Below are 25038 nucleotides of genomic sequence, written 5' to 3'. Positions count from 1 at the left end.
GCTGTCATCCCTGTAACAGCTTTAGCAGCACCGTCCTCTGATGGCCCTGTTAGGAAGAGAAACACAGTCGTTAAACTCTGCGTTTATTTTCCATTTGTGCCACAGACCTACACAGAGCTGTTAGGTAGCTCTGCAGTGCTCCAATGCAGAACTTCACCTCTTCTTCCTATTCCTGACTTCTCTTTCCCTTTCACTCTTACGAGGAGAGCAGTGCTGGTTGGCAAACTGTACATTTCTACATTTGTGTGTTTGAGGTCGGTGAAGCTGATGAAAGCCTTCCTAGCTGTGTAAATAGTCAAGCGCACTTAGGAGGAGTGTGCCTCTGTTTCAGTGCTTCTCTGCTAGAACCACAGAATGTGATTTTCTTTACATGATGTGGATATGAAATTATGGTTTTCACTAACATAAATAGAAGCAGACTTTATCAGGTAGGCACCTTTGTTTTTCGCTGCAGTTGCTTATAGCTTTACCTTCCGGTTCTACCTAAGCAGACAGCGTGACGGGTTGGTTAGAGAGGAATTTAGAAATGAGAGTGCTGTCATTGTAGTCTGTTTTGACAACCAGAGTCTTGGGAGGCACGTCGAGTTTCTCGGTCACTTCTGAGCAGCATTAACACTAATGGAGATGAGAAACAAAGTTATTTGCATGTTTTCTGCATTGTTGTTTTGTTTTGTCAGCATTGTATTTGAACTAGTTTAAAGGAGAAGTGATTTAGAGATTTGTAATATAATTGTATGCCCATAAAGATATTAAAATGCTCTAATGTACAGGTAAACGTGTGGATCCTGCAGTTGCATACACCGGTATGTCAAGGCTTTAATTGAAGGGCAGCTTAGGACATATATATTACTGTATAACAGTACATGATCAGGTGAACAGAGATTAGCAGGATTGTTTTCAGACACCTCTGCCCTGTTGCCAGTGACTCATCAGCAATCTGGGAGGAAACCACTCTTGTTGAATTAAGCATTGCAGATGCTGAGATTCAGCAAGTGAGTATATTGAAATAGTGACTGAATTTCTTTATATTTGATTCAGAGGTCCTGGGTGATGACCGTGATCACCCTTGATAATAATGATGCAGAGACTGATATCACTGGTTATCTGGGGTCTGTATCTCCAAAGTAACTCCTGCTGCAAAGGGCATGTTTTTACAATACTTAACAAGTACTCGTCTTCATTCACAAACGTACATCCCCAGTGTCTCAAAATAGCTATGCAGCAGCCACTGCATGATGCCTTATAAGCAGGGAATCTTCTGTAAAAGTTGTTAATTTTTTTGGAAGAGACTGTTCCCTGTTTAAGATTCTTATCTCCAGTGCATTCTGTGAATCATTTGGCAGATAAAACTGTGGTTTGTGGATTGTCCCCTCCCCATGCACACCCCAAGTTGGGAGACAGCTGTTTGCTGGAGAACCCCAAGCTGTTAGGCCATAAATTCTGACTCAGTGGGGGATTTGTAGTTTGAAGCTAATGCCGTGAACGGCATTCATTTAGCAATGAATATTCAGCTATTATACAGAAATAAAGCTATATTATACTGCTGTTGTGAAAGGTTTTTATATAAATGTCCTAATCCAGCTGAAATTTCAGAGTGGCCTTCAAGATTACTTCTTTATAGGGTGTATTACAGTCAAGCAATCTGAAGTCCGCAGACTCACACTAACCGAGAAAGAAAGCCACAGGTATTTACCTCTGTTACTTTCCTTTCTGTACAGAGACAGTTCTCAGTGTGTGCTGAATTGAGTGCAGTTCCCATCACCCACTTTGGCCACTTGTTTTTCTCAAGAAGTGCTTCTGACGATATTATCTTCTGCATCGGTTTCAATTTCTTGGTTACCAGTACGGTAAAAGCTGAAATGGTATTAGATTTCAAAGGGCTAACTGATTTCTGTTTTGTTTTTTTTTATTTGTGGAAATGCGTAACTGGGAAGAAGGTGAGGAAGCCCCATCACGTTGTTGTAAGTAGATATTCTGACATAAATCAGCTGTCTAGTCAGAGTTGTTTATGGAAGTAACTTCATTGCTACTGTATGGTAAGAACTTATTCTGCGGTACCAGCGAGAAAGGAAACTGACTTTTGTGTTGAATCTTGAAAGATCAAGATTTTGAGATCGTTTCTTCACTTGTACAGTTCTCTGTGCTGGTGTTGTTAGAGGAGTGTGTTTCATGCAACGTTTCTTACTTACCTGGAGATTCCTTTTTTAATGTAACATGAAAGAAGGTGGGTCTGTGTGGACTGGGGTACTTCTGGCAGGTACAGTGGCTTGTTGTGTTGAGCAACATGGATTGTGCAGGTGGGTCTTAGAAAGGCCATCAGCATCACAAGAGCAGGTGTAACTTGTGTTACTTCTGAGGAGGTGGCAGCTCCTGGCTGTGGCCCAAGCTTTCACTTGTGAACAAGAAACCGGTGCCTTATTTAGATGAAGAATGTTGTGTTGTTTGTTTAGCTGCATTTTTCAGCACCATCCATTGACAACTGGAGAATCAAAATACTTTAATTCACACAGAAGAAAGCACTGCATATCTTTTACAGACTTCTGCCTGAAAGCTTTTGCTCAGCATGCTGTTCAGAAAGCATAAGGGCCACATGTAGAATGGTACAGAAAATTTGTGTGTCACTTGTGTGCCTTTATATTGTTTTATGTGGCATTAGTTGTACTATTAAAAAAAGGAATCAGTAAGACCATAGACAAAAATCTTCTGAGAGATGGTTGGAAATAGGAAAGAGGAGTCGAGGAAAGAGGATTTTTTTGACAGACAGAAGAATTAAATTGTTCCTGTTTTGCAACATAAGAAATAGTTAAGTTGAGGGAGAGAAGATTGAGGTTGGATATCAGGGGGAAGTTCTTTGCCACGAGAGCGGTGAGGTGCTGGAACAGCTGCCCAGAGAGGCTGTGGATGCCCCGTCCATCCCTGGAGGTGTTCAAGGCCAGGTTGGATGGGACCCTGGGCAGCCTGGGCTGGAATTAAACGTGGAGGTTGGTGGCCCCGTGTGTGGCAGGGGGTTGGAGCTTCATGATCCTTGAGGTCCCTTCCAACCCTGGCCATTCTGTGTGATTCTGTGAAATGGAAGGAATTCAATTAAACTGAAAAGTGTTGCAAGTGCAGCTGGAGGAAAGGAGTCAGTCTTTCATTTGTTTGGGACAGATTGTAGCATTATGGGATTACTCTGTAATTTGAGTAATGACAGAAAGGAGTATTTGAGTCAAAAATGGGTAACGCTGTGGTAAGGAGTCCTGAGTTCAGCGTTTCAAAAGCAAGAGGGTTAATTTTCAGTTGTTCATCCCAACCTTGATGTCACTAAAATAGCCAGAAGCTGCTTAGAGCCACCTCTGCACCAATTCATTGCAAAAAAAGACCAAAACCAAACAACTTGTGAAATCAGTGTAACCTTTCACATGAAACACTATTCCTTAATGGCACGAATACTTCAAGGGGGTGAATGTTGTGTTGATCTGAGACTGCTGCAGTGTGATTGCACTTCAGCTACAGGACTACTGAAGAAACCAAGCGCAGGGCTAGCTGCAGAAACTGAAGTACCTGCTGCTTCGGGAGAGCCTGCGTCTTGTCGGTCATTCCTCATTCCTTTTGGTGTGGTTTATTTTTGTTCTAACAAAGCCTGATTTATGGCACCCTTTCACCGTGCTGGTTTAATCTGTGTTTTTAGAAATGATGCTATTTAACTACTGCTTAAAGGCAGGCTGTTGTGTTGAACATGCAGTCCAGGCATTCCAAATGGCTTGACTTCTTAGGATGCTAAAAAGCTGCCAGGCTAAGCTTTGAAGGTTGAGGTATGGCTGTTTTTAAATCTGTTGTTTGTTACAAACTTCTGGTTGATCAGCTGGTGGAACAATAGTGGTTTCAGCCCAGTTTTAAAGGTCTTCTCAGAGTTTCCTCTTAAAATCACTTACAGTAATTACTTCAGTTAAAAAGGTGAGCAAGCTGGAAGATTTTGCATTTAAAATTTTTAACTTCCCTTCTGTTTTGAAAGAAAGCTTCTGGTATAGAAGCAGGGTCTTGTCTCTTTAGTATGCATTGAAGGTCTTCAGGGACCTGCAAGCTAATTATTTTTGATAAATTGTGGCAGGCAGCATTGGTCTCCAATTCAAATTGAAGAGCCGTCTTTTGAGGCGAAAGGAGTCAGGTTGAAGGAAGGTATTACAAAGTGAATGAATTGAGATTCGTGCCAAGGGGGATGGTTTTAATTACTTATTAGTAAACCAGCTTCTTTGCAACACTGCCACTGTTCAGTATCATTTTTCATTCTCTGGGCTTTGTTTTTAGCATAGATGTTATTCATGCTGACCTACTCTTTTTTTTTTTTTTTTTTTTTGTAGCAGTTGTACATGAATCAGTAACTCTTCCATGTTTTAATACAAAGTTTGTGTAATATAAATCTTTATCATTTCCTTTAAAAGTGAGAGTTAAATGAGACCTGTAACAGTTGACTCTTGCTTGTCCTGTTAGTCACATGGTTTGGCTTCTTTTTTTTTTTTTCCCCCTTCCTTTTGTTATCAGTTTGGAATAGAAGTCCTTCTGGTACTATTTGGTGTTTGGAACTGTACAAACAAAGGAAAGTGCTAAGAGTTCCTTATCCAGTGTTCGTATCTGTTGAATCTGGTACTCACAGTACAGGAAGGCTGAAGTGGTTTGTGCCCTTTTTCTAATTGCATGCTGAGACACGAGAACTAAAGACCTTGAAACTATCAGCTAATTCAAAAGAAATAGCAGAAAGTGAGCTTGATTAGCTTACATGGCTCTCTGAACTTGTGACACACTGCATAATCATCATTTAATGACCATTCATAATTCTGGCAGTTACACAGACTTAATGTTAATTAAATCCCATTTCTGGACAGAAGATGTTCTCCTGATGAGCCCAGTGAAACAGTTTCTCTGTTTGTGATACTTTAAAAAGAACCTAAACAGAAATTTTACAAAATCACAGCTGGATTCTGTGCCACAGTCGGGTCTTCCAAGTATTGTGAGGAGATATAAAAAACCAAAGTGCTATCCTGCTTCACGTGGAGGAAAGGAAGAATACTGTGAAGCAATTCTCAGCCAACCCCCTCAGTGGATGGGACATCATCTCAGCTTTCACGGTGTGTTTTCTATCTTGCTTAGAGCTTGCCTAAATCAATATTTTTTGAGCCTTCTAGAGCAATTAAAAGACCTGCTTTAGATGGTCAGTTAATTTTTTCGTCTTGTCAGAGGAGCTCAGATGTTCCCAAGTGACATACTTAATTGACAGAGTACCCTGTTGCAAACAGCAGAATGAATTAATCAAACTAAAAGTGATAAATTACGGTACTGAAACTGTCACTGGTCATCTACATCAATGTGTGTAGACATTAGCATTCAAAAACTTCTTTTTTAAAGCTAAAATATGGCTAGCTTTTACTTAGCAGCTTTTATTAGCAGCTCTAAAAGAACAGTAATTCGAAGTTGTACTTGCTTTGTACAGCAAATATGGATTTTGTTTCAAAAATCAATCAGGACGAGGCCACGTCTCAAAGATGACTAACCCCAAGGAGAGCTTACCTCTCCCATGTGTCTTTCCAGACTTGCAATAACTTTTCTGTAAGGCTCTGTATTCGGTTGCCTGCTTAAATGCTGGTTTGTTTTTTGGATTTTGCTTACTGTTTTCTCCCCAGTCCGTTGGTGTCTTCACCTCTCATTGTTTTTCATGATCTTTCTCTGGTATTACCTACCTTCCTCGTTTTGTTTTTGTTCTGCTATGAGCCGGTATTCAATTCAGCTAGTTAATGAAGGTAACAGAGATGGCATATTGCTTATTAATTTTGTTGCTTGGACGATCCAGGATGGGTTGTTTGGGTAATGGAGAGACCATGGGACTCTTTGTTCTTGAACTTTGCTGTGCTCTCCCAAAATGTCCTTGCTTCCTCTGGAAGCAGGGAGAAGTTGGGAAGCATTGTTCATGGCACGTTCCCTCGTGACCACTTGGGCTGTTCCTGTGAATGTGGAAGATAAAAATAAGTTAGGTTAAACTGGCCTGTTGGAATGAGCTGCTAAGTTAGATGAGAGGTTGCAATTCAGGCTGCCCTTCCTGTTTGTGAGTCATTCCTACTTAATTGCGTGAAAAGGCCTCCTGTGGAATTAATTAAAAGGGATCTTAGTGGTGCTGCAAGAACCTTCTTGGTGAACTGTAACTTTACTCTCCCTTGTTTAACCTCCTTAAAGCTGGAAGCCTGGACACTATGACTAATTTGTAGGAGATGCATACAACGAGCAGAAAGAGAAAGTTGTGGTGTAAAGTGAGCGTTAGTTGGACTTCGGTTGGCTGCATTAATCCGGACTGCTTTATGTGACCGCTTTGTTGCCAGCTGCTATTGAATTCTACAGAAGAGCTTGAGCCATCAGGGTTGTCTTCTGACCTTGATAATGCCTGTAAATATTATTAATGTCTTGTCTACATGTTCTGTCACGTTGTGACTGTTATCCATAGGTGTTATTTCTATGATACCTTTGCGTGCTACTGAGCTTCTGTGTGTTGTGCTTTGCAGAGAGCCATTTTCTGACTTGAGGATGGCTCACTTTGTATTTCCCTGTGTTCTTCTCTTCTGAATCATCTGTTCTGTTTGCCAGGTTTAAGGGCATGTTTGTGTTAAGGATCTGAATAACGGGTTTCACATTGATAACTATGGCTTTAAAAAGTGGTGCTGTGGGCGAAGTACAGCAGAAAGGCACAGTTAAGTTGCTACTGTTCAAATTAAGGACTCATGTTATAAGAAGTCGCTTTCAATTGTCTGCTTGAATTTTGACAGTAGCACTTCTGTTTTGGCCTTGTGCTTTGAGAACTGCTGATAAGGGCTGACTTCAGATGAGAACAGGAGAGCTCCCTTTTTCTCAATTATTACCAGAGTTGTTGAGGCTAACCTTCTCCTCAAGCACTGTAATTACTGCAAAGAAGCTTCCAGAAGAGGAGGCCTATGTGGCAGATTTGTACATCTCCTTAACTTGCTATGTTTTGTTTTCTTTCTGCAGCATTTGCAAAAAGGAACGAAGGAAAATAGAGCTATTAAAATGGCATAAGAACTGGCAAGCCACTTTTAGTCTTTCTTAGCATGTATTCCTGTACCAGACGTATCAGAAATAAGTGAGTAGGATTATTCTACACTAAGCATCAAAGTCTCCGCATTACAGTTCATAGAAATTAAATATTTCCACCCCTGTACTTTGGTGGCTGAGGATTTATGTGGGTTCAGCAAACAGCAGCCTGCAGTTAGCTGTTCTGATCAGTTCCTTTCTCAGTGGAACTTCTCAGACAAATGTTTCTAACAAAACTGCGGACGAGGGCTGGGTGGGGATGTGTCTGGGTGTGCTCCTGAGGAGGAATTACATGATCACAGCCATCTATATGTGGTTTTCTGGATTCACTAGCCCAATTTAGAATAGAGTAACTTGATCTCTGTCAAGCTGAAGCCTGGGTATGATTTAGATGATTTCCAGGCATACCTGGAAGAAGACTACCACAGCAAAACATGGTAGGTGAGCTAAGCACTTTGGCATCCTGGAGATAATGGTGTGGCTGTCGTGTTAGCACTGTGTGACAAGAACGGGGTGTGGTGTCAGTGTTGCTCACTGAGCTTTGAAACTATCACAGGTGCAGCTTCTCTTATGTAAAATCTGGGTTAAAACCGCATTCCATTGTGTCTTCCCATGAATAATACATGAATTCATCTGCTAAATAAAAATGGAAGCTGTCTGTTCCCCTCACCCTGCCCCAGGAAAGAGGGGAAAAAACCTTGGACCCTCATCTGGCAGCTTGTCTGACAGTAACTGGGAGCCTTCAGGAGGGGAAGTGGGCAGCAGCAATGCCTCACTGATAAGTTCTGAAACAACATGAATGAACTAGTATAGATTTTGAGGAGTGGGAATAAAATCAATCGTGTTGCTGTGATGAACTGGTTTGAGTGCTGTCTTTGTAGAATGAAAGTCAACAGTAAGCCTGTGGAAATCCAGTGACTGAAGTATGCTAATAAATACAGTGAAATGCTTTGGTCCTATCAGGCTTCGTGTATTAAAGAAAGTAATTCCCAGCCCAAGTGTAAGAGCTTCTGTAGGACTGTTAGAGGCTCAAACAGTGGGCTGACAGCAGTCAGTGTTAGGAGCTCTTGGTGGGCTGCGACCACTTCAGGAAGAAGATTCTCAGCAGGAGCCAAAACGCCCAATTGAATGACAGAGATGTCAGACTAAAGAGCTACTCCAGTTTTCTTTCAGAATCAGGTTCATTAACAGAAGTTTCCTCTTTGCTTTTAAAAAATATACTAGTTCAGCAGCCATGAAGAGTTCTGTACTTAATAGTATACTTCTGTACTAGAATTGGGGCAGCAGAATGTGTGAGGTGGAGTGTCCTGTGTATTTCTTATTTTCTTTCTAGCTGCTGGTGCTGCTAAAACGTGGTTGTAGTGTGTTTTTGGAGATGAACTAATCTTGTAGTACTTAACAGTAGTATCAACTGAGAATGAGAGAATTATTTTCCATGGACTGTTCTACTTGCATCGGTTCTATGCTAAGTAAGCAGTAAATTAGAGAACTTTCTTCTAAAAGAAGTGTGTGTCTAGCAGAACTGCATTTACAAGGCTGGCGTAGCAAAACCCACCAAGTTAGCAGCAGAATTTTAGTAGGTGACTTCCTGGGATTATGTTTTGCCCTTTTGCTTGGATTATTTTCAAGTTATGTAACCTTAAACCTTTAAAACTGGGTTTATAATTCAAAACCCTTATTAACAGGATATGTCACATACTCTTTTGCTCCTATCTGAATTCAGACTCCTGCCAAAGGTAGTTATGCCTCTCATCATTACTGATAGGAGGATGCCTGGGATGTTGGAGGGTGTTTTGTTTATTTTTTTTTTTCTTGATACAGTGCTGTCTTGCGTGGTTTGGTGTACTTAAATCAAAAAATATCAAGTAGTGTTCTTTTTTTGTGGTTTAGCTCTGAAATGTCAGTTGTTGGATAGGAGTAAGCAGTTAATGGAAATGCTGAGACTTAAACCTGCTTGTTTCCACTCGCCAGAACCGCGCAAGTATTGTTTTTAATAATCTTAAAGCTGCAAAGAAGAGGCACTATTTATAAATCTGGAAGGTGAGACTAACAGCAAAGCAAAAAAGAAAAAAAAAAAAAGTGAGGTTTTGTTTAATAATTGCAAGTTAGGTGAAATACCACATTCAGAAGTTGTAGCTTGCCCCAGGCTATTTCTGGCCCCTGGGACTGCTCTTTTTAGCAATACTACAAATTGAATCACTAGGTGCCAGTAGCATTTAAAGCAGATCAGGCTCAATTACACTGTGAGTCAGAAGTACCTGAATGAACCTGCTTTTCAGCAAAGGTGGTGTGACTCTCCTGCTGCTATTTGAAGTCTTTTAAGCTGTGTGTGCGTGGTAATTTAAAACTGCTTGGAAATGTAGAGCAGGTTTGTCTGTGTTGCACAGTGTTTAACTTTTTTATAACGAAACTGTGCTCAGGCATGGAGAAAACCTTTGGAACAGTCTGTTTGACTCTTTTATTGTTGTCTTTTCTTTTTTTTTTTTTTTTTTTTTTTTTAATTCAACAGTTGCAACAGAGCTGAAACTCCAGGCTCCCTGCCATTACTGCAAGGAGCTGCTGGTTAACCTTGGATGACACCAGAGCCCCAGTGTAGACTGAGTGGTTAATGAGATGCAATTGCATCCTGTGTCACGGAAACAAGGACAATACTCATCTGTGAAACTTACATTCTTTATCTGAATATTCCCCCTGTTATTATCAGTGAAGCTACTGCAGGAGTCCCCAGAAGGGGGTATCTGGCTGAGTTTGGTCTCAGTGACCTCTTTTTCTGTTAGTTACTGGAAAATTCACGTGATTGCTTCCACATTCCTAAAGGACGAATTCCATTAATTGTGTTCATTTGAGTTCTGTGTTCCATTTCACCTCTACTCATCATGCCAGGCTGCTATTCTCAGTGCTAGGATTTATACAGTTTAAATATCTAGGTAAAAAAAGCTAGTACTTTAGAAACAGATTTCACTAAATAAGACATACTTGTAAAGTCTGTTGCCCTTGCCCTTATGCAATAAGCTGCTTGTGAAACTGCATCTAAAAACTTCATAAAACTGCACTGATGCAAAATGTGGCTTGCAGTTGGCCCCCTTCTCCCTTCCTCTTTCCTTTATGTTTCCAGGATTTCTTGACCAGTTAACCAAGCTGGAGCAGCTTTGGAGTCTATAAGGAGCTGACATGGGATGGAAAAGGATTTGATTTTGACAGAACAAGGTCCCTGGTATAGGTGAGACAGATGTGTCAGGTGTAGAGCTGGGACATGGGAGGGATGTGAGAGTGCTGGGCAGTGGTGCTGCTGCCTTGCTATGAAGTGGTTCTGATTTGCCCCAGCATAAGCTGTACGTGAAACTGCACTGAAAACATCAAACAGCTTTAATTAGTATATTTAATTATCTGTCTTCACTGATTGTGGAGTTAAAATGTAAGTCTGGGTGATTCAGTCCTCACAGGGATAAGATGGCTAGCCCTTTTTAGCTTGTGAGCGGCACAGATAATTATCTGGTGTCTTAGTGGAGATAAAGTTCTGTTGCTGCAGTGTTAGACCTTAACTGGAGAATCCCGTTTGTAGGCTGAGGCTCTGATTTGGTCTTTGTTTACAATGTGGGTATTTCCAGTCAACAGCTTCTAACAGTACTCCTTTCAGCTCTTGACGTGGCAAATGCAGGGAGGCCTGAGCTGCAAGCAGGGAGAAAAATGGGGGGAAATTCAGATTACACTCCATTGGCATCTACTCAGTCTGGCAACATTACTTGTTGGAAGCAGTGCCTATGGTTGCGGTGTCCTGGTAAGCAAAGCAGTGTTTTGACAACTGTTCTCAAACCTGCATTTTTTTTCCAAAGTTGATGGCACCATCCAATGTCATGCTAATGCAGAAATGATACCACATTGTTGACTGAAGAAGTGCAGGAGAAGAGCAGTTGAAATGCTGAAGCTGATGTAGTTTAATACTTCTGTCTCAGAAGTATTAGAGAGAGGAGGGTGTAACACACAATAGAATTATGAGGTTCAGTGAGTAAAAAACAAAACAAAACCAAACAACCTATTTAGGAATTCCTGGTACAGTGAAAGGCATGCCAGTGCACTAGGTGCTCCATTGTCCTTTGAAATAAAATCACAGTAGTCTAGAGTTTGTTTTGTATACAGCAGAAAGTAGGAGATCTCTTCTTTTGATTGTAAAAAGAACTCTTGGATAAAAACGTGGGCAGGGATGCAGTGCTTCCATAGGTTTCTGTTGTTTAAAAATTCGTAACTTTGTTTTACTTGATGCTTTTATTAAAAGCTCTTTCTGATGTTTAAATGCACTCTTCCAAATAAAAACAGCATTTGGAGGTAAATACAGTAACCAAAGGTTTATTAGAGACTCCTGTTATGTAAACAGTTATTAACGTGAGGCTGTTTGCTATCTGCTTTTAAAATGGGGGCAGCACCTACTGAATGAGGAGAAAAGCCAGCTGTAAGTTAAAGGAACTGGAAGGGGTAAAAAAGCTCAAGAGAAATCCTGACTCCAAATTTTCAAATGGGTACTTAACATCCTTGTTTCCTGAAGCCCTGCAAGATACTGGGAGCTGTAGTGGTGATGAGTTTCTGGTTCCTCACTCCTTACCTATGTTTACTTTTCAGTTATGGAACACCCATAGTAGTAGTCAGGTCACTGTAGATTTTCCTGTGTGGAAAGGAGGGATGCAAATTTCATGATTTTGATGTCTGATACGTTTTCTCACAGAATCACAGAGTGGCCCAGGTTGGAAGGGACCTCAAGGACCATGAATCTCCAACCCCCTGCCACACGCAGGGCCACCAACCTCCACATTTAATTCCAGCCCAGGCTGCCCAGGGCCCCATCCAACCTGGCCTTGAACACCTCCAGGGATGGACGGGGCATCCACAGCCTCTCTGGGCAGCTGTTCCAGCACCTCACCGCTCTCATAGCAAAGAACTTCCCCCTGACATCCAACCTCAATCTGCCCTCCCTCATCTTCAAACCATTTCCCCTTGTCCTGCTGTTATCTACCCTTTCCAAGAGTTGATTCCCCTCCTGTTTGTAGGCTCCCTTTAGGTACTGAAGGCTGCACTGAGGTCACCCCGCAGCCTTCACTTCTCCAGGCTGAACAAGCCCAGCTCCCTCAGCCTGTCTTTGTAGGGAGGTGCTGCAGCCCCCTGATCATCTGTGTGGCTCCTCTGGACCCTCTCCAACAGCTCCCTGTCTTTCCTGTACTGGGGGCTCCAGACCTGGACACAGTACTGCAGATGGGGCCTCACAAGAGCAGAGTAGAGGGGGACAATCACCTCCCTGTCCCTGCTGCCACCCCTCTTCTGATGGAGCCCAGGATCCCATTTGGTTTCCAAGCCGCAAGGACACACTGCTGGCTCATATGCAGTTTTTCATCCATCAAGACCTCCAGGTCCTTTTCTGCAGGGCTGCTTTCAAGGACCGCTCCTTCCAGTCTGTTCTCATTAGCAAATGCTGGTTGCTGATGGCATTGCCTTTGATATTTCAAATTGCTAGACGATGTATTGAAAAAAAAAAATGCTTCTCTTAAGCAAGTTAAGACTCGTGTACCTGTTCTTTGAGCTTTGCCCATGCAACTAAAGTGTTTACCTCCTGCAGCTTACTACCTGCTTCCAATCTGTCTCTTCTGAGCTTCCTGCTGCTTACATTACTTTTCAGATGAGGTGTTTGTGAGGTCACACAACCTGGTTTGTCGCCCTGTTTCAGTTAAAATGATATATTTGTGTAGTTGCTGTCCAGCCGTATTTCTGCACATCTGTGTTTATTAGAAGGTCACGTTTATATATAGAAGTAGATGTTAATGTCTGTCTTCTGCAGTGTAGGCTTTTGTTCTGCAAAATATCACAAGGGAGAACAGGCCCCCTGGATGCAGAAACTTTGCCTTCTGTTTCAGTCTCCTGTGATAGACAAGGAATTGTCCTTACTTTCCTTCCCCAGGACTTGCAGAAGTCTCAGGCTCAGTAGTGTCACAGTGCTGTTGGCTGGGGGCACATGGATTGCTTCAGCATTAGCTCTCAGGAGCAGGTTAGTGTTTGCCGTTCTTCTATTGGTGTGTTTAGATGGCAGCTCGTCAGACATGGCTCTGTTTCTGGATGGAGAAGTGTTTGGTTGCCATTGCTTCTGGAGAGCAGAGTTGGTGGCTCCTGTTGTGACCAGTTGAACCTGAGAGTGCGTTCTGAAAGCTGCTGTGGATATTTCAAGTGCTTTTTGCTGTTGATCTGATCGATTCTTTCCTTAATTTATTTTTTAAACCCTGGTTTAATCATTGTGCTGCTGGAGATAGTCATCTGCATTGAAATATGCAAGAACTCTTAAGTTGAAGTGAACGTGTGCTGGACCTGCTTGTCTGCTCTTAATTCCCTAGCTTTAATCATCTGTGGGTTTGAGGTTCCTTATGATTGGTAGAAAATTTTTCCTAGGTAATAGGCTATGAAACCATTTGCTCTGAAGGGTTGGTCGCTTCCCCTTTCTTTTAAATGAGCTGTAAGAGATGTCTAATACCACCCAGAAGTTACAAAGGTAGGCACGTGTGGCATCCCTGACAGTGCACTGCTGGGGCCACGTGCAGGGTGTGCTGTGGGGCAGCACGTTGCCTTTCAGTGCTCTTGTCCTGATGAAATGAGACTGGTGAAAAAGAACAGGAAATCGAGAAGATGATTTGTTAGGTTTCATTCCTTTTGTGTTTTGTTTTTTTTCTCCTGTGGAAAACAGAGCGAACAACTTTGTTGAAGGTTGATAGTCCGTAGGAAGACATCAGCTCTTGCCTCACAGGATGTGTGAAGTGTAAATCATTGCAAATTGGTTTTAGGTTCTCTGTCAGAGAGGTACTTGAATAGAGATGTGTTATTCCTCCACCCTTCTCCCTTGTGCTGTGACAAGCCAGGAGATTGCACAAGTATAATGTCTTGACCTTAAACGGCCCCATTTTCCCAAGGAACTTTACAGATGACCAAATAAGATAATTTTGAATGAAAGCCTTCATTGTTCAGCTATATTACTGAGGATAAGAGAAAGCAAACCTTGAGTCTGGTTTAACTGAGCTTCAGTGCTTTTGGTACAGAATTTTGATGGTGTTGATAATTTGCTATTATTATTTTTTCTAAGAGCCTTTACGTCACTGGAGCCTGTTGGTTTTTCTGTGGGTTGGAAAGAAGAATAGGAAGGTGTTACACACGGGCTTCTGGGATTTGAGCGGGGTGGGAATCCCTGCCTTGTGTTGCTGAGGGCTGTGCTGGGAGCGGGCAGGCTGGGCATGCGTGCAGCAGGGCAGGAATGAGGAAGTGAGGAGCTTGGCGTCACTTGAGGGTGTGCAGCACAGTTTCAGAGAGCAAAGAGGGGGGGAAAGCTCAACCTGTCAGAAATACTCTTCTGGGTTATTGTATTAGTGTTGTTCATGGAGCTCCCCAGGCTGAGGTAAGAAGCTTTTTCTTCTGCCTTCTCTTCCCTGCTCAGGCATGGGCTGTCTCTGTTTCTCTCTTCTTTTTTTTTTTCTCTTATTTCCCCAGAGGCTTTTCTGTGGAACTAGATACAGAGAATGCTGGCCAGTGTTTGTCCTGTTGTGCAGCCTGTCTGTGTGGCTGTGTGTGCTGTTAGTGTGTGTGGCTTCAGTGTGCTCGTGGGGAGCAGCCTTGTCTGTATAAACAACTACAGGCTACTTGTGGCTGGTCAGCTTTTCCCTAAGATGAAATTCAGGACTTGTTGAAGCGTTAGGTGCTGTGCTTCCCTTCAGGAAGGAAAAGAAATACATTTCTGCACTCTCAGAAATGCTGTTTAATACATTTCTGCACTCTCAGAAGCGCTGTTTATTACGGGGAGCATTGGAATGGGAGAAAAATATGCCTTGCGAGGCAATGGTGAGTCTTGGGGTGTTTGTGTGGCAGTTGCTGGGTAGGGCTGCGCTGTATGCATCTGTTTCCTCTTATCAGATAGATGGCTCAGTGTTATCTATTCCCTTCATTTAGGTTGATTTGTTTTTCACCTAGAGCTTCAGAGGTTTATTTATGTATCACAGAACCAGCCCTGCGCCTTTGGCCAGGTCGCTCTTTCTCAGAATTGTTTTATTACTGCCAAGCAGTAAGAGTCTTTGAAAGAATTAATCAAGCGGTGTATGCTTTATTAGATTAAACTATAGATCAGCCCAGAGCCGTATTTGCTTGAGCAGATCAGTTGGCACAGCTATGTTTGTTTTGGCAGCGAGGAGCTGCTTTTGCATTAAGCTTTGCACTAAATAGGCTTACTTGTACGTTCAGTGGTGCAGGGAGTTCTGCTTGTTTTGTTTCTAAGACTCTGCAGAAATAATACAGCTTCAGGACCAAAAGAAAAGCAGGCAAGAAAAGCTACCATTATCCACAATTTCCATCTGCAAACGTCCCAAAGCTCACGCTGTCGGAGTAGGAAAGCTTAGAGAAATGCCATAAAGAGAGAGGTGGGAATGGAGGAGCAGGTAGTGCTCTTGGTGATGCATATCCTGAAAGGGCAGGAGCTGTAGGGGTGCTGAGTCATCTGCCTCCAGCTGACATGCTGCGATTGTTGCGGGCTGTGCGTGACGCAGCGCACGTGATGGGCTGTGTGCTGGGGCTGTGTTTTCTCATCTTTTCTTCTGGCATGTCCTTATTTTCCTCAGTCATGCTTAAAGAAGTGTGTGTGTAGGTATATATATGTATATATAATATTGGGAGTTAGAGCGGGAAAGAGAATGGAAGGGATGAGTTAAGAACTCAGAACGTTATGAGGAGAGGCTTTTTTTATATGGGTTTGTCTTCCTAAATGGCTGCAGTCAAGGTTTTGCTCATGAGGTTTCATACCTCTGGCATAACTCTGGAGGGGTGTTTGAAACTGTTTCATTTCTGTTGTTTTATTGTAGCTTGTGTTTGCTCATGTGCTTGTTCGCTCAAGTTAGAGAGCACTTTGTTTCCTGTTGTTTTCAAGGTTGTAGCAAGTCGCAAAGCTGCAAGAAGACCTCTCTTACCTCACCTCGCTGCTTACTGACACACCATCTGCCTCTCTGGTGCTTCTGGGTGGGATTGATGTTGTATTTCAGTGTGTGACTCTGCTTGGTGCTGAGCATGAGGACCCAGCAGTGAGACCAAAGATGTGGAAGGCTTAGCTCAGGGCCAGCCTGCCTACACACAGCTCAGAGCTGTTGGTCCCTGTGATGTCATTCCCACTGTATGTGGCCCTGGAGTTCAGCTGTGTGCTGAGCAGCCAGGGAGATTTATTAGCGGAGCAGGGCTTGTTGCTCACACAGCTATTTCTTTCCTCTGTGGGGAAAGGTTGGCTGGCTCAAGCCAGTTAGCCATCTGTTTCAGCAGTTAGACCATGCAAGAGTAGGTGGTTTCCTGAGGTTTCTCCCAGCCATGCTTTCTATTGTCAGTGCTACCAGTGGCCTTCCTCTAGCATTTAAGCCCCGGTCTGGGGCTGCGGGTGCTTGCAGCGAGGGGCTGGAGGGAAGCCTGTCATGGGAGAGCTGCCACCTGGTGCCCCGGAGTCGCTGCATTTCCACTGCTGGGGCTGTATGTGTGTGAAGGCCGTTCTAGCCCAGCTGGCTGGTGCATGCAAGGACTGTTCTGTGTGCTGTGCTTGGCTGTGAGCTTTGCCTCCTTTGTTACCCAGCCCTTCAAAACCTGCCGTGATAACAGATCAGCAGTCCTACATTACCTTCCTTCCCAGATTGGAAAGCAAAAACTTTCCCGAATGCTAAGACTGTAAATAAATGATCTATTTTGTTACGCTGGTTTTCTTGAATGGCCAGAGGCATGGCTATGAACAACATGTCTGTTTATTTTTTAAATTAGTTAACTCTTGTGTTAAAGTATGTCAACTCATTTTTTCCAGTTGAGAAACTGGGATAGCAAAGCCTGCATGCCCACACCTACCTTTGTGCATTGGCAGTGTAGTTTCACATAAGCATCTGGTTTTAGATTTTCTCAGTTAGTAAAAAATTGCTCTTTTTGTTAATGCTTGGATTAACGTAGCGGTTAATAATCAGTGTTTCACACAGGCTGTTCAAATCGTTTCTGAATCGGAGAGGAGACTGGGAGGCTGTTGGTGGATCTTTTAATAGCAGCGTGGTGGAAAGGAAGCGATGTGATTCAGCTGTTAAGCTGTGAGCACCGGGTGGTATTTCACAGCACGGAAGTACTTGCACTAGATTTATGAAGCTGTGTGCTGCTCTTTGCAGAAAGGTCTTGTAATATTTCAAGGTAATACCTACTGCAGGTTCTAATGGGATATGGAATAGCTAGGTGCTCAGACAGCTGCGATGCCTGTTCCTCAGTACATCTGACTGGGCAGTGCTGATTTCCTCGTGGCTCCTTGTTGGCTGCCTAGCAGTGGCCCTATGGCATTGTGCATCTGTTGATGATAGATGTAATTATTTTTCATTAGCTTTAGAACCAAGCTTTAGATACGCTGTTGAAACATGGCTAGAAGCTTAACTTGTAACTGTTCATTGTTTGCCCTGGCAAAATGGTGTTAAGTGTGAACAGCATTGTGCTGAATTCTGGAACAAAGGCCTCAGGCTTTTCAGTCTCTGTTTTGGCATCAGATTTTTGTTGCCATTTCAAAATGCTTTGATTCTAAACTGCACGAGTTCTAACTTGAAGTTTCTTTTTGCCTTTGAGTTGTGTGTTTGTTTTTTAAGCTAAGATTTGTTCAGAGGTTGCTAGGCTTGCTTCTATTTGAACAGATAATAGCAAGCAAGTGCTCGCACCTTAGTATGAAACCTAAACCAGTGACTTGTAGATTGTTTAGAAAAATCTGTTCAGTAGTAGTTCAGTGTGACCTGAGCTGTTTTCTGCTACCTTCACTGATGACAGATGGCAAGCCAGGCATCAGAATGCTTTTTTTTTCATTACCAATTTTGCTTCTGGTAATGATTCTTTTCATATAACCTCCTCTCACGTTTACTCTTTTATATTTCCCATCACACACATGATGTAGCTCTGCTTTTGTGGCAGTTAATGAGATAGATCAAGGTTAGAAAAGGGCATTTGAGAAATAGTTCTGGCTCTTACAGCTGACAGTGACTTCTGTAAATTCTTGCTGTGGTTGTCAGACCGAGGGCAAGCTGTCAGTGCAGAATTGCACTCAATAATGCATGGGGATTCCCAGGGCATGGGAGGTGTGCCCAGGTAGGTCCATGTGGGATAATGTAGGTCCATATAGAATCACAGAGTGGTTTGAATTGGAGTGGAGCTCTAAGATCATCTAGTTCCAACACCCTGCTGTAGGCGGGGACACCTCCCAGCAGACCAGGTTGCTCACAGCCCCATCCAGCCTGGCCCCAAATGCCTCCAGGGAGGCATATAGATGAGTTGCAGTCTGGTGGTGTTGCAGTAGTTGTACGTGGCACTGCCTGGCGCTGTGTATGACTGCATTGTGTGCTGGTGGTGTCTGACTGTAACCCTGAGCCATTTATCCATCTTCTGAGGCTGTGGCATCTCAGGTGCTTTCACAGAGTCATCATGTGCCAATTCCAAGCTCCTGAGCTTGGGATGAAGCTGGCTTGTGATTCAGCTTTTGGGTGAAATTATTGAAACTTCTAGTGAATACTTGAAAAAAGTGTTTTGGTAGAATCAATACAGCAGCACTTTAAAAGCTGTCTTGTTTTGATTCAGATCTAGTTAATGCTAATTGAATCATTTGTAAAGAAAAATGTAAAAATTTGAAAGGTAATTAATCCAGCCTTATATCTTTGGTAAGATAACTATCTTGATTTGTTTTCTTTTTTTTTTTAAAGATGGATAAGAGCAGAAAGGTTTAAGTGTCTTTTCTAGTGCCAGAAAATAGCTGGAATTAAAACAAGTCATGACTCAGTCCTCTATTTAATGTCAGAACTGCACTCCTAGTTCAGCTATACCTCTACAAGTGGTATTCACGTAGCACAGAGGATTTCAGATGCCTGTTCCAGTAGAGAATGCTGATTTTTCTGTTTCTGTTTTCTTCCAGGTTATGTTTCACACTATGTGCTGACTGTCTGTACTTACAGAAGATATTTAAAAGCAAACAGACTTTTTTTTCAAAGATTTTGATTCCAGTGGAATCTGCTTTAGATTTTTGTCTTGTCAATTAACTCCTGAAACAATGCCTGTACAAGCTCCACAGTGGACGGATTTTCTCTCCTGTCCAATTTGCACACAGACTTTTGACGAAACGATCCGGAAGCCCATCAGCTTGGGTTGTGGCCACACTGTCTGCAAGATGTGCCTCAACAAGCTCCACCGTAAGGCGTGCCCTTTTGACCAGACCACTATCAACACAGATATTGAACTTCTTCCTGTGAACTCAGCCTTGCTGCAGCTCGTGGGTGCTCAGGTAACAGTGCTTTTCTATTACCTCTTCCTGTGTTGTCCTCATAAAAAGAAGGAAAGCAATTATTGATTAAAGAATGTGACTGGGTAGGCATCTCTTTGGTGATTACAGGTTTTGAGCTGTGACGTGCTGTAGACGATATGGCCGGAGCAACAGTTCAGATCTTGCTTCTGCCAATCACTGACTAATTTTGTGTTTGTGATTTAGTGTAACCGTGAGCTGTCACCATAAAGGGCTGGTTCTGTTCTCTTCCTTCTTGCTTAAGTTGTATTTAGCCAGACTCTGCTGAAAGGATGAGCTGGATCAGGATCAGTGAGTTAATCTGGTGGAAAGCCATTTTTCTTTTGTGAGTAGGTTACTTGTTTTGCCTGGTTGACCCATCGGGCTCATAGTCAGGTGGCCCAAAAGCAGGATGTAGAGGGGAAGAAGTGGGACAGATCTCTCTGGTAGCAACCTTTGTACTGCTTTATGTTTAATTTGAAACTGAACTCTGAAAGTGTAACTTTGTGAGCTGGCACGTTAATATAAACTCACAAAGGTGAATCAGGGAGGCTGCCCAAGATGGTATTTCTGCTCGAAGGTTACTCAGGGGTCAGCTGAGTTGTGATGAACTGTGTTGAGTAGTCCTGCAGCACTGGTACTAATGGCAGCCCAAGGAAGAGGGCAAGGATGTGGCCAATTCATCAGTTGCAGTGCAGACTTAAATTTGTATAAGCTTACTGATTAGTTCACCAGTGATTTCTTATGACCTGTACTTGCCAAGGCTGGGCAGAACTGTGAGACGGGGAAGCAGGGACGATTGTGTCTAACTTATGAGTAAGGACAAAAATGCAGAAGGAATGCAGTTATCTTAGAGTGGTCATTGTTTTCTGTTTGCTGCTCAGCTGCCTGGATTCAGCTGAGTTGAAGAGGCAGCAGAAAATTCAGGGAAGTGCACAGCTCAAGGAAAAGAGATGAGTTGTATTTCAGAAGAGGTATAAAAGGAGGAAGCTAAGATGTTGCTACAATGCTTCTCGTTAGGTTCTGTGACTTAGATCCAGATGTGGTTTTGCCACTTCTTGTTTTCGTTTGATTTATCGAGGAGTGTGGCTTATTTCTTGTTTTCTTGCTATGTATTGGTCTAGAACTTGTATCAGAAAATTAAAAATTGATTTCTGGTTCTCACTGTACTGGTGATTCATCTCACTCTGCAGAAGAAGGTAATAAGTCCCTGTGCTTCCATTTCTGTGATGCGTACATGCTCCATCTTTGAAGAGTGTCCAAGCACTGTGAAATCTGTGCCGTGAATATTTATCATTCTCTTCATTCTCTGTTCCTCCTTTATATATTCCTCCTTCTCTCTGGAGTTTCAGAAGTAATTCCAGTTGTATCCAGATGTTCACACTTACGGTAAACGTTCTGCATTTGTTCAGTTGTTTTGTGTGCACTTCATGTAAAGAAGATATGTGGTAACTTAAATTAGAATTTCCACAAAAATAAGTCCTCTGGAATGAGATGAAGAAACACCCTGCCCCCTGTTACAGGTAGTGGAGAATTTTATTCTGGCTGTGCCAGTTAGCCAACCAGAATTTCCTCATCTGTTTGTGTGTGAGGTATGAAGAATAGTGTGGTAAGTATTTGTCTTGAGAGCCTTCTGAACTCTAGGTTCAGACTTGAACTTACTGGCGTATTTCTTTGGTCTTCCTTCTTCTATTTATACTTCACATAGTGAAGATTCGTGTAACCTTGTTTCATGATGTCCTTAAAAGCTGCAAATACTACTAAAAGAGACTATTCTCTTGCCTTTTGATTGCCATCCATTCCTGCATGGATGCTGCCAGCTGCATTCTGTTAACTAAACAATAATTGGTGATCTTAGCAGTTTTTAGTACACGCATGCACTTTCCCCTTGAGATAAATGCATACACACACACAGCCCCCTGATTTCCTAGTTTCATGAGCACGTTCCAGTGCCTTAAGTGGAATCAGCATTTAGTATAATTCATTCTCCTTTCTCTTACTTTCCCTTCCCCTTCCTGGCACCTCTAGGAGTGTTTACCAGACTCTGGAGTACTATAAAATAATTGGACTACTTTTCTGTGAAGGACAGGGAAACAGTTGTTTTTTTTTTTTCCTCTAGTCTCTCTAAAGTCCAGTTTGGACTTGTTTTACAAAGGAGAAAAAAAAAAAGCTTGGCTAAAGGACAGAAAGTACAGAGAAACTATGTTAACTTTGAACTCTGTTCTTTTAAGAAGATGGACTCTTTTGTATACATCAACAAAAACGATCTGTGAGCAGCAAATCCAGTTTATGAAATGAATAGAATCGTCAATTTTGGTGTGAAACAAAATCCATTTTCTTGTTCCACTTCATGGCTTAGTTTTAGTAGGCTACATGTCTTTAACCTCCCCTAATCTCCAGCAAACTGTACACCTGAACCTGAGCCCAGGAAAACCAGTAATACTTTATTTTTAAGTGAAGAATTCCATAAAAGAGGCTTCGTTTTGGAAGGAAGTAGAGTAGAGCACAATTATAGCTTTTATCTGAGAGGAGGAAGAACAGTTTGCTCTTTTCCCTTTGGGGAAGCTTTTGAGAAGTACACACTTAGAAGCGTTGTGTGCTGTTTTGCTGGAGGCAGAGAGCAAGCAGTTTGAAGAAACAAATCTATTCTGCTGTGACTGGCAGCAGTGATAGGATTCCAGGACAAGTCACGTTGGCTGGCTTTCACACAGGCACAGTGGGTGAAGTAAGCAGGGAAAATGGGCTACGTTTGTCACATGGGCACCAAGGGGAGCAGTGCCTATTTCTCTGGCAACAGCATTAACTTCCTGGAGAGCTGGTTAGCATTGACGAGTGTCGGTTTCTTCTTTGAATTACTGCTTGTTTGGCAGTTTTGGCTCTGCCAATCATTTTCCAATGAGTGAAATTGTTGCCTATTTTAAAGCTGTGCTTGATGTGAAAATTAACCCTTCTGCTTTCCTGCTGTAGCATGGTGCACATCTGCAGTGGGTGCAGGGGGTGCTCGGGAGCAGTGGCCACATGGTTCAGCACACATGAGTGAGGTGGGGGGGAAGGGATGGTGGGGGAAGGAGGCAGTTGCTATCCTTGAGAGAGCTGGAAATAGCTGAGCACCTAAGCAAGAACTAAGAGAAGAAGTGAAGAAAGAGATGGACAGTGGTCTGTAGTACAAATCAAAAAGGCTTCATTAGACCATTCATAGGAATGGATTAAAAACTTTTTAAACTTCTCAAGTAGAGAAGAAATCTCTTAAGCCTATTTCTAATGGAATTAGGTTTTGAATTTTGACTGCTCGAGCATCCACAGATTACAGCTACTGTGTGGCTGCTTTAAGCATCCACTGGGCCACTGTTTTGTAGGTGCACTGTCATGGATCTGTCATCTCATTTCCTCCCTCCTCTTTTCTGTGCCATACAAAACAGCAGTGTTTGCATTCCAGACAGGTGGTGTCAACTGGCAAAAGTTCCTGTGGCACTTTAATTTCTATTGTAGTCACCTGTGAGTGTGATAAATACAATTCCAGACATTAGGCAATGCAATTGTGTGTATGGAGAGAGAATGTGGGAATGTCATGAGGAGACAGCCCACGAGAAAGGGGAAGTTGACGATTGCAGAGCTTATATTAGCAGCTCACTTGATAATTTTGGTGAAATGAGGTGCCACAAAAAAGGAGCTTTCTGCAGAGCCCTTCGCAAATCCCTGGTGAAAACTTTTGAGGAACTGAAGACAGGAGACTGTAGTTGTGTTGGTTTGATTTTTTTTAACTGTTTCTTGCTGACAGGAAGCAAGGTGCACATTTGTAGAAGCATAAGAATGGGGGAAGAACAGTTTTCAGACCAGACAAAGAGGGATTTGGTCTGCTCAGCATGTTTTTGTTCTGTGCAGTTAAATATCTGATGGTAATTAGTGACAACTCAAGCTGACATCCTTCATGAAATTACAGCTAAATCGCCAATTCCAAATCTCTGCCTGGATGAGGTGATGCAGCAGCATACTTTCCTGTCACCCTTCTCATGTGTCACAACCTGCCTCTTCTCACAACCACGCTGCCATTCTGCACTCGTTGCCAAGGCAGATGTACTCAAAAAGAACACAAGTTGAAAGTAATAAAGCATCTGAGATTATTTTTCCGGTCTCGTTCTCTGTTGGGAGATGTCTGTGATATTATGTAAATGTACTTGCAGTGAAAACTGCAAAGGGTGTGGTGTCTGAGAAAATGGAATATTGAGTGAGGATGAAAATCATGAACTCGTTCTGCAGGGCATCTATTTTGAGGTTCTCAAGAGGCGTTGTAAACAGAAGGGACTGTGGCGTCCGGCCTGCTCTTGGAAAGATATTTTGAGAAGGGGAAGTGAAAATGCTTTGAACTTGAGTGATTTCTCAGTTGTCCTCCAGCGACTGCTCGACAAAGCCAGAATTAACATTCAGCTCTCATGTGACTTTCATAAATTGTGGCTGTACTGTTTTTCTCTTGGTCACTGCTGTTCTTACAATCGTTCCGACTACAAATGCATGGGGAGAAATGGAACTGCATATAGCAGTACCAGCAAAAGGGCAAATTACTCACAAGCTCTGCTGTAAGATGCTCCATCTTCAGTGGTGGTGTGTGTGTGAGAAGAAAGATATTTTCATCTCCTGAAACTCCTGAAACCACAAAATAAGCATCTTGTTTTATTGTTCCACACGATGCTTGCTTCAGCTTAAGATGAACGTTGCATCTCTTTTGAGCTGCTATTTTGAATTCTACACTAAAGCTCCCCTTGCAAAGAGGAGAAATAGGAGTGATGTGCAGATATGCAGAGTTGAATAGCTTTGTTAACTCTTGGCAGGTTTTCCTGTGCCATCTTTCTCCTGGGAAAGGGGAACTTTTCTGTGAGAGTGTCTGGTGGGCTGTGTTGTGCTGCATACAGCAATCCAAACCACAGCTGTGAACGCCTGCTGAACCAACCCTGTCTGATTCCAGACTGAAATCCAGGGCTGAGCAAGCCATTCCATGATTCCTGCCCCATGGCTGCTGCTGCTGCTGTGATGCTCTGCTTGCATTTCAAGTTGCTGCTGCTGGCAGATTGAATGCTTGCAAGGGTACGTGGCAGTTGTGCAGAAAACCATTCCAGCAGTAGAGAGGGCAGAGTCTGCCCTATGGGGCACTGTCTGTCTGAGTACAAATGCATGAGATGCGTGTGCTGTTTGATCAATGAGCCAGTTCTGCTTGTGTAACTTCCCAGACAGAAGCAGGCTGCTAAAATGGCAGCAACTTTGAAAAGGAGGTGGAGTGTTCTGTGAACATGAAAACGAATGTTGAAGGTGCTAATGTGTGTTTCCCAAAGCCCAGTAATCTAGTCCAGCTGAGGCTGCTGCAGTTGAAACAGTTATGGCTGACCTCCATAAGGCACAGCTGCAAAATCTTCAGCTCAAAGCTTTTTTGCATAGAAACTGGGGAAAAAAAAAATCCTTACCAAGTTAGCTGTGCTCCATGGAAAGCATCCAGGCCAGCCTTCCTGGCTTGCTGTGATTAAGCTTGTTGTTCTGCCCTGTAAGTGGTGTGAAAGTGCCAGATGCATCCTATCTTGTGTTGTTTTTGAGGTGGTATCAACTGTCCTCATTGTTGCAGCCTGTATGTTACGCTGGCAGACTTCTTTGTCACCAACTTTTGA

The 25038-nt window shown here is 42.7% G+C and overlaps 1 protein-coding gene across 11 annotated transcripts in view; it reads left to right on the top strand.

Annotated features, from left to right (window-relative positions):
- The window catches only part of RC3H1 (ring finger and CCCH-type domains 1), a 57448-nt gene that overhangs the window by 1024 nt on the left and 31386 nt on the right, over nucleotides 1–25038 (top strand). For 10 of the 11 annotated variants that reach the window (XM_085231706.1, XM_085231716.1, XM_085231715.1 and 7 more), the window contains exon 2: nucleotides 19025–19390. In XM_085231706.1, coding sequence (XP_085087832.1) covers nucleotides 19160–19390 — 231 coding nt within the window. In that variant the 5' untranslated portion in view covers nucleotides 19025–19159. Of the gene's footprint in view, nucleotides 1–14335; nucleotides 14489–19024; nucleotides 19391–25038 lie in introns of those variants that run through there. The other variant, XM_085231705.1, reaches the window with a different exon arrangement.

This window comes from Meleagris gallopavo, chromosome 10 (genome assembly GCF_905368555.1).
Source record: "Meleagris gallopavo chromosome 10, MGAL_WU_HG_1.1, whole genome shotgun sequence".
In the NCBI taxonomy this organism is placed as follows: domain Eukaryota; kingdom Metazoa; phylum Chordata; class Aves; order Galliformes; family Phasianidae; genus Meleagris; species Meleagris gallopavo.
Note: the sequence above shows the minus strand (reverse complement) of the source record. Positions and strands in the feature narration are given on the sequence as shown.